Source organism: Nerophis ophidion, linkage group LG25, assembly GCF_033978795.1.
Source record: "Nerophis ophidion isolate RoL-2023_Sa linkage group LG25, RoL_Noph_v1.0, whole genome shotgun sequence".
Classification (NCBI taxonomy): Eukaryota; Metazoa; Chordata; class Actinopteri; order Syngnathiformes; family Syngnathidae; genus Nerophis; species Nerophis ophidion.
The window spans coordinates 892,575-902,730 of NC_084635.1; the positions used below are offsets into that span (position 1 = coordinate 892,575).

At 41.1% G+C, this 10,156-nt stretch overlaps 1 protein-coding gene across 1 annotated transcript in view; it reads right to left on the reverse strand.

Annotated features, from left to right (window-relative positions):
- galns (galactosamine (N-acetyl)-6-sulfatase) overlaps positions 1 to 10,156 on the reverse strand; it is a 72,782-nt gene that overhangs the window by 60,254 nt on the left and 2,372 nt on the right. The window contains exons 3-6 of the mRNA XM_061887118.1: positions 5,160 to 5,234; positions 4,929 to 5,031; positions 1,916 to 2,059; positions 296 to 362 (exon numbers count right to left, since the gene is read on the reverse strand). Coding sequence (XP_061743102.1) covers positions 296 to 362; positions 1,916 to 2,059; positions 4,929 to 5,031; positions 5,160 to 5,234 — 389 coding nt within the window. The remainder of the gene's footprint in view (positions 1 to 295; positions 363 to 1,915; positions 2,060 to 4,928; positions 5,032 to 5,159; positions 5,235 to 10,156) is intronic.

Consider the following 10,156-nt stretch of genomic DNA (forward strand, 5'->3'; position numbering starts at 1 on the left):
CCAACTCATATGGAAACGGGGTTTGTATGACTCCTTTAATGCGCCTCATAATCCGGTGCGCCTTATATATGAAAGAGATCGAAAAATTTGTCGGCAGTGCGCCTTATAATCCGGTGCGCTCTATGGTCCGGAAAATACGGTACATGTTAACAAAGTAGCTAAAATACCTCCAAGCTAGTGTAAAATGTAGTTAAACTACTTAGCCTATCCCTGCATACCTCACATCGAATATAAAGCAAGAAATATGAAGAGAAAAAAGAAGATGAATGAGAATGTTGTGCAGCCCACAACTCACCTGCAAGTAAATCTGTGTGAGATTGGACTCTCCAGTCTTCCTGTCAATCTGAAACTCCTCATAGTATCTGCAAAACATTTGGACATGCAATGAGTGTAACTGCGAAGTGAACGCACTAATGCGGGCTGCAATACAGTCGCCAATAAAAGTGTAGATACACCTGTAAAGAACATCATGTCATGGCTGTCTTCACTTCACAATCATTTCTACAACTCTTATTTCTTTGTGATGTAGTGATAGGAGCACATACTTGTTGCTCACAAAAACACATTCATGAAGTTTGCTTCTTTTATGAATTTATTATGGCTGTACTGAAAATGTGAGCAAATGTGCTGGGTCAAAAGTATACGTTCAAGAAGTTGGTAAGAAGTCATTTATTTATTATTATTTAGTGTAGGGCTTGCCCTCCAGGGGGTTCTTCGGACCACCAAGCACTGACATGAGAGCCAGTTTCAGGGTTACAATATTGTTTTATTTTTCAATAAGTCTCTCAGTTGCTTTCCAGCAATTGTCTTTTTCTCTTTCGTTATCGCTCGCGCTCTGGTTTCTAGCCCCAAACCCGTCTCTCCTCCTGGCTGCTGCTTATAACATAGCGACAGGTGATCAGATAAAAAGGCCCAGGTGGGCTTTTTACGCACCTGTCGTGAATTTGAGGCCTGTCCTGGCAACACTCTGCTTCGCTGCAGGCTCGCAGGCCACGCTCCCTCTGTAGTTAGCTTCAGAATAACAATGTTATTACAAAGAATAAGAGACCTTTGTAGAAATGTTGGTCTTTCTTAAAAATGCACGCGTTTTGTTGTGTTCAGTGTTAAAAAAAATATGATATGGCTCTTACGGAAATACAATTTAAAATATTTGGCTTCGTGGCTCTCTCAGCCAAAAAGGTTCCCGACCCCTGTGCTAAGGGGACAGGACGATTGATCCGTGTTAAGGAAAGAATGAATGGGGCCATGTATCCTGAGATTTGGAGCCAAAACCTCCTTCCATCAGTGAGAGCTTTGAATGCTTGACCAAATACTTACTTTACAAATAAATTCTTTAAAATTCCTACAATGTGAATTCCTGGATTTTTATTTTCCACATTCTGTCTGTCACAGTTGAAGTGTACCTATGATGAACATGACAGACCTCTGTCATCATTTGAAGTGGGAGAACTTGCACAATCGCTGGCTGACTAAACACTTGTTTGCCCCCCTGTAGGTTGCAAAACGACGACATATATGGGAAGTCTCCACAGAACCGAGCAAGAGGGACCGCCATGAGATGTTGCTGAGGCGTGGCGAGCGGAATGACAGCCATCTCTCTTCCTCGCGCTTGGCTTCCTCCAGGTGTCCTCGCGCGCGATAATCACAACCTGCCGTCTCTGGAGGGCGAGCGTGTGTTTCTAGTGCGCCTCTTTGAATGAGTGTATATGTCCTCCGCCCAGGTAAGCTGCGCTGATTAAACTCCTGGCTGAGCGAAAAACACAGCCGGCTGCCGTTTGGCGGCGACCCCGAACACGCATACGGCTCTTTCGGGGGGAAACAAATGGGCGTAAAATGACAAACACAGGTGCAGATGGCGCATCCGCCGCCTGCGAGGGCGAATGTCACGGATTTGAGTGCGAGAGCGGGGTTCTACCTGCCCGCCATCTCCGAGTTGTTATAGACGGGGATGTTGGGGCGCCCGCTGTTGTTGTAGGGCCCAAAATGGCAGTTGGGCGCTCCGAACCACTCGTCGAAGCCGTTCTTGGTGGGCAGGTACGGCGCTCTGTGGCCCAGATGCCTGCGGTGAAAAGAAAGCGCGGCGTCAACGTGGCTGAGCCAGCATGTGCATTTCCACTCTAGTCACAAGTGCTGCACGCGTTTCCACGTCACATTGCTTTTAGAAAGCCACACATCAGATTCTGTCCACTCCAGTTAAGTGGGAGCTTGGAGATGCCGGCGTGTTATTTTTCCACGTCTAACGTCACTCAACATTTTCGACTGCAACAGTTGTGGTCTCCAAACTTTCTGACTGGCATTGGGCTAAAAAAAATTGGTCGAGGGCGTCGCCGCTATAAATAGTTGGTTATAATTAGAAATGTTCAAGTTAAAGTAGCAATGATTGTCACACACACTCTTGGTGTGGCGAAATTCTTCTCTGCATTTGACCTATCACCCTTGATCACCCGTTGGGAGGAGAGGGGAGCAGTGAGCAGCAGCGGTGCCGCGCCCAGGAATCATTCTTGGTGATTTAACCCCTAATTCCAACCCTTGATGCTGGGTGTCGTAATGTACAATAATGGCTTCTTTGCCAATGTTATACTATATATTTATGTGCCTTATAGTGCGGACAATCTGGTCAATAAAACTAGAAAAAATCTTGCATAACTAATAGGTGGAGATGTCCGATAATGGCTTTTTTGCCAATATTTTATTATAAATGTCTGCGCCTTACAGTCCAAACAATCTGATAATACAAACCCCGTTTCCATATTAGTTGGGAAATTGTGTTAGATGTAAATATAAACAGAATACAATGATTTGCAAATCCCTTGCAACCCATATTCAGTTGAATGCACTACAAAGACAACATATTTGATGTTCAAACTAATAAACTTAATTTTTTTTTCAAATAATAATTAACTTGAAATTTCATGGCTGCAACACGTGCCAAAGTAGTTGGGAAAGGGCATGTTCACCACTGTGTTACATCACCTTTTCTTTTAACAACACTCAATAAACCTTTGGGAACTGAGGAAACTAATTGTTGAATCTTTGAAAGTGGAAATCTTTCCCATTCTTGTTTTATGTAGAGCTTCAGTCCTTCAACAGTCCGGGGTCTCCCCTGTCCTATTTTACGCTTCATAATGCGCCACACATTTTTGATGGGAGACAGGTCTGGACTGCAGGCGGTCCAAGAAAGTACCCGCACTCTATTTTCACTAAGCCACGCTGTTGTAAGACGTGCTGAATGTGGCTTAGCATTGTCTTGCTGAAATAAGCAGCGGCGTCCATGAAAAAGACGGCGTTTCGATGGCAGCATATCAATCAATGTTTATTTATATAGCCCCAAATCACAAATGTCTCAAAGGACTGCACAAATCATTACGACTACAACATCCTCGGAAGAACCCACAAAAGGGCAAGGAAAACTCACACCCAGTGGGCAGGGAGAATTCACATTCAGTGGGACGCCAGTGACAATGCTGACTATGAGAAACCTTGGAGAGGACCTCAGATGTGGGCAACCCCCCCCCTCTAGGGGGGGGGTTGTTGTTCCAAAACCTGTATGTACCTTTCAGCATTAATGGTGCCTTCACAGATGTGTAAGTTACCCATGCCTTGGGCACTAATGCACCCCCATACCATCACACATGCTGGCTTTGCGTCGATAACAGTCTGGATGGTTCGCTTCCCCTTTGGTCTGGATCACACAATGTCAAATATTTCCAAAAACAATTTGAAATGTGGACTCGTCAGACCACAGAACACTTTTCCACTTTGCATCAGTCCATCTTAGATGATCTCGGGCTCAGAGAAAAGTCTGCGGCGTTTCTGGATGTTGTTGATAAATGGCTTTCACTTTGCATAGTAAAGCTTTAACTTGCACTTACAGATGTAGCGACAAACTGTATGTAGTGACAGTGGTTTTCTGAAGTGTTCCTGAGCCCATGTGGTGATATCCTTTAGAGATTGATGTCGGTTTTTGATACAGTGCCGTCTGAGGGATGGAAGGTCACGGTCATTCAATGTTGGTTTCCGGCCATGCTGCTTACGTGGAGTGATTTCTCCAGATTCTCTGAACCTTTTGATGATATTATGGAGCGTAGATGTTGAAACTCCTGAATTTCTTGCAATTTCACTTTGAGAAACGTTGTTCTTAAACTGTTTGTCTATTTGCTCATGCAGTTGTGGACAAAGGGGTGTACCTCGCCCCATCCTTTCTGGTGAAAGACTGAGCATTTTTTGGGAAGCTGTTTTTATAGCCAATCATGGCACCCACCTGTTCCCAATTAGCCTGCACACCTGTGGGATGTTCCAAATAAGTGTTTGATGAGCATTCCTCAACTTTATCAGTATTTATTGCCACCTTTCCCAACTTTTTTGTCACGTGTTGCTGGCATCAAATTCTAAAGTTAATGATTATTTGCAACAACAAAAAAAGAGTTTATGAGTTTGAACATGAAATATGTTGTCTTTGTAGCATATTCAACTGAATATGGCTTGAAAAGGATTTGCAAATCATTGTATTCTGTTTATATTTACATCTAACACCATTTCCCAACTCAATTGGAAACGGAGTTTGTATATATTTTTGCACTTTATAGTCCGGACAATCTGGTAAATAGAACTAGATAAAATCTTGCATAATTAATCAAATAAAAAGTAAAGTATGGATGACTTCAATAGAATTGATCACAAAACCCTGATCGGAACATCTCTAATTGTGATACAAAATAATTAAATAAAACATTAACAAATCTAAGTAAAACTTTTTTTTTTTCCAATAAATTGACAAAAAAAAAGTATTGTGTTACAGTATGTATCTTGCTTCACCATGAGTCCTCTTCCAAATGAGGTGCAGTGTTGTTTTTGGACCAGGCTGCTCCAAAAGACACCTGAAAGTCCCATTTGGACAACACCTGAGACAAAAACCAAAAGCCACTCACCATTTCCCAACTATCTTGCTGACATATCCTTTCTTTTTCAGCATCTGAGGTAACAGAATCTCATCCCTGGAGATCCCGCCCACAATCTCCTGCGGCGTGTATGCTGCAAAAAAAACAAAAACAGATCCACGTTTAGCGCGAGCTTTCAAGTAGCAGACGAGGGGAGGAGAGCGAGGACTTGACGTGATCTGCAGCTGCTTATTTGGCAGCAGTCCAGATATACTTTCGTACCGTTTCTGGCGCGGCCATTAGTGGTGTAGAAGCCATTGCGGACAGGCAGCCTCCCACTGAGAAGTGCAGCTCTCGCTGTGGGGAAGAAGATGAAATAACTCACTTTTCATACATTTGGACGTGTCAGTGGGTGTTAGAGACGGGATTTACGGCTCCCTGAAGGGAGTCCTTCAGAAGACTGGCTCCTTTTTACATTTTACATCTTTTTTTTTTATTTTTTTTGCAGAAGTTACATGTTTTTATCAAGGAAATAAGTATTGCTAACATGTAAACATAACACTTTGATCTAAATTATCTAAAGGGGAACATTATCAGCAGACCTATGTAAGCGTCAATATATACCTTGATGGTGCAGTAAAAAGACCATCTATTTTTTTAACCGATTTCCGAACTCTAAATGGGTGAATTTTGGCGAATTAAACGCCTTTCTGTTTATCGCGCTGGAGGCGATGACGTCAGAATGTGACGTCGCCGAGGTAACACACCCACCATTTTCATTTTCAACACATTACAAACACCGGGTCTCAGCTCTGTTATTTTACGTTTTTTTGACTATTTTTTGGAACCTTGGAGACATCATGCCTGGTGGGTGTGTTGTCGGAGGGTGTAACAACACTAACAGGGAGGGATTCAAGTTGCACCACTGGCCCCAAGATGCCAAAGTGTCTGCCGCCAGACCCCCATTGAATGTGCCAGAGTGTCTCCACATTTGAGCGGCGATGCTAAGACAGACATGGCACAGAGATGTATGGATAACCTGCAGATGCATTTGCAACCATAGTCAACGAAATCACAAAGGTGAGTTTTGTTGATGTTGACTGCCAGCTAATCGATGCTAACATGCTATGCTAATCGATGCTATCATGCTATTTACCGGCGGTGCTAAAGCAGACATGGCACAGAGATGTATGGATAACCTGCAGATGCATTTGCAACTATATTACGTTTCCTTCCACCCACATTTAATGTGAAAAAAACACTTACCAATCGACGGATTTAAGTTGCTCCATTATCACAAAATGCGAAAGTCCTGATCGTTTGGTCCGCACATTTTACCGGCGATGCTAACGCAGCTATTCGGCCATGCTATGGCTATGAATAGCGTCAATAGCTATTTGCTCAATAGCTTCAGTTTCTTCTTCAATACTTTCATACTCCAACCATCTGTTTCAATACATGCGTAATCTGTTGAATCGCTTAAGTCGCTGAAATCCGAGTTTGAATCCGAGCTAATGTCGCTATATCTTGCTGTGGTATTCCCATTGTTTGTTTACATTGGCAGCACTGTGTGACGTCACAGGGAAATGGATAGTGGTTTCGAAGATAGCGAAAATAAGGCACTTTAAAGCTTTATTTAGGGATATTCCGAGACCGGTAAAATTTTTAAAAAAAATTCAAAAAATACAACAAGCCACTGGGAACTGATTTTTATTGTTTTTAACCCTTTTGAAATTGTGATAATGTTCCCCTTTAAAAATGTTCCAATGTGTTTTTAAAAACAATGGAAATTATGTTTCGAGTAAAGAACATCCTTCCAGCTTGTATTCTTAGTAGCGGTGTAACGGTACACAAAAATTTCCGTTCGGTACATACCTCAGTTTAGAGGTCACGGTTCGGTTCATTTTCGGTACAGTAAAAAAACAACAAAATATAAATTTTTTGGTTATTTATTTACCAAATTTGTAAACAATGGCTTTATCCTTTTAACATTGGGAACACTATAATAATTCTGCCCACGTTAATCCACATTAAACTGTCTCAAGTTGTTGCTTTGATGAAATAAAATGACAAAACCTTTCTTTTACATATAAAAAGTGCAACATTAAACAGTTTCCATTGAAACTGTTTAATGTCAACTCATCATGCTTAATTTATTACAGCATTTGGGAAGCCTGTCGTTTACTTTTATTATGTACATGTTGTATTTTTATCAACATGTGATAGCAGGGACCCTGCTATTCAAAACTAGGCTGCTACATTACTAATGATTCATGTAACTATTGCTGAAAAATAGTACAATAGCAATGGGAGAGACTACTCATCCCTAAACATGATGGAGTTCAATGAAATAACAGACAGACAGGGCTTTGCTGCCCCTAACACACACACACACACACACACACACACACACACACACACACACACACACACACACACACACACACACACACATACAGCAAAATGAGCTAACGTTACGCTAAAAGCTAATTAGCCTTCACCTCAAACCTATACTGTGAGCGAGCTGAGCTGCAGTTTAAGTTTCTAGAAGGTCAACGGGCTCATAGTGATGTTTGTAATAGTTGTGACTGGGAAGTGTTTAGTATCATTTGGGGAGAGTCCGCTCCTCCCCTGCTAAACGAATATCCCTGCTCGATGCTGAAGGATTGACTACATCGCTCTGAAGTCTGAATACGCACTGCTGATTGGCTTTGTATGTAACCAATCAGATGGTTGTGTGGGCGGGACAATGAGGCAGAGACAGAGGCAGAAAGCAGAGCAGCTTGTGAAGACTTCTGCTTCCGAACTCGTTTGATACGCCCGTGTGCCGAACCGAAACCCCCGTACCGAAACGGTTCGATACAAATACACGTACCCTTACACCCCTAATTCTTAGGTTATTTCATTTAAGAGGAGAAAACTATAATTTATGGGGATATTGATTTTTGAAATAGGTAAAGCGAGAACGAATATAAAATACAAATGTATTTCAGTTTTGGGAGTTAAATGGTGGAACAAACTCAGTGATGAGCTGAAGACATGCACTTCTTTGTTAAGGTTTAACAAAACCTTGAAAGGTAAAATAATTGAAAATTATAAAATATAGTAACAATTACTTTCATCCCATTGATTTTTTTTTTTTAACGTTGATGTTCCAGGCAATCTAGTTTTCAGTGAAGGTATAGGATAGGCAAATATAAGCTTTGGCTTCAGCCTATTCCTTTTTTGGTCATTCTTTTTCTTTTCTTTTGTGTGTGAATATATGTGTATGATTGTTTATGTGTAACCTGTACTGTAAAACTGATCACACAAAATGGTTGATTGATTATATGACTGAAATAAACTCATTTCATTCATTCATTCATGCTTTGACAGTGAAATTATTTATTTTCCCTCGCGTAAGAACCGATGTGGCACAATAAAAACTACACCAGGAAAGGTGAGATCAACTACCTAGGTTCTATTCTAGAGGCCAATCTTTCCTGTGATAAAATGGCAACCAGGTTAATCAAAAAGGTCAACCAAAGAACGAGATTCCTCTACAGAATCTCCTCTCTGGTCAAAAAAAGCACCTTGAGGATTCTAGCGGGAACTCTCATTCAACCCTTCTTCGATTACGTTTGCACCTCCTGGTACCCCAGCACCTCCAAAACCCTCAAATCTAGACTCCAAACATCCCAGAAGAAGCTAGTCCGGTTACTTTTAGACCTCCACCCCAGATCACACCTCAATCCAACCCACTTCTCCAAAGTGGGCTGGCTCAGGGTGGAGGACAGAGTCAAACAACTTGCACTGAGCCTAGTCTATAAAATCTGCTACACCTCCCTGATACCAAAGTACATGTCAAACTACTTCCTTAACCGCCATAACCACAACACCAGGGGGAGCTCCACAAACCACGTTAAACCCAGATTCCGATCTAACAAAGGTCTTAACTCATTCTCTTTCTATGCCACATCAATGTGGAATGCACTCCCAACAGGTGTAAAAGTAAGTGCATCTCTATATTCCTTCAAATCCACCCTAAAAAAACACCTCCAGGCAACTTCAAACCTTTACTAATACCCTCCTCCATTCACATCCCATCTCCCCAGATTGTAAATAACATAATGTAAACAACTCAAATGTACTTCTAATGTATGTACTTGTTCTTATGCTATGTGAACTCACTATGTTCTCTGCTGGCTGTACATATCCTACTAAATAAGACCTACACTGTTTCAATGTCCACATTTCTCTGGTGATGCAATTGTTGATGACTGAAGTACTGATATCAACCAAAGCTCCTCATCCCACCCCCCGGATTGTAAATAATGTAAATAATTCAATGTATATACTATGATGATTAACTTGTGTGATGACTATTATGCTGATAGTATATATTTGTACCATGAATTGATGAAGGTGGACCCCGACTTAAACAAGTTGAAAAACTTATTGGGGTGTTACCATTTAGTGGTCAATTGTACGGAATATGTACTGAACTGTGCAATCTACTAATAAAAGTATCAATCAATCAATCACACAGTCTACAAATAACCTCCATGAAAATCAACTTTGGCCAGCCGGCACAAGACGTTGATACAACGTTGATTTTATGCACACGTCCTTTAAAACTGGCTTTGAAACAATGTTGCAAAAATAGTTGTATTTGTAAATTGACACAGTGTTGATGTCCCAAAGTTGTATCCATGTTTTTGGTTGGGAAATGACCAAATTTCAAAGGTCAACTCAACATCAGAAGCTGACATTGAATAAACGTCGTCAAAAAGCATGTTGTTTCCACGTTGTATTTGTATTGTAGAATATTGGTTGGAACATGAACAAATTTTAATCGTCGAGTCAACGTCACAACCTTACATTAATTTAGACATCATTAAAAAGCATGTTGTTTCAACGTTTTGTTTCATTGAATATCGGTTGGAAAATGACCAAATTGCAATCGTCGAGTCAACATCAGAACCCCACATTGATTAAATGTTGTCAAAGAGAATGTTGTTTCAACGTTGTATTTGTGTTGTAGAATATTGGTTGGAACATGAGCACATTTTAATCGTTTAGTCAATGTCACAACATGACATTAACTAAACGTTTTCAAAAAGCATGTTGTGTCAACATTGTATTTGTGTTGTAGAATATTGGTTGGGAAATGACCAAAATTCAATGCTCACGTCAAACGTCAGAACCCAACATTGATTGATCGTCGTCAAAAAGCATGTTGTTTCAACATTGGGTTTGAGTTGCTCAACATCAGGACCTAATTCGACAAGTTCTCAACG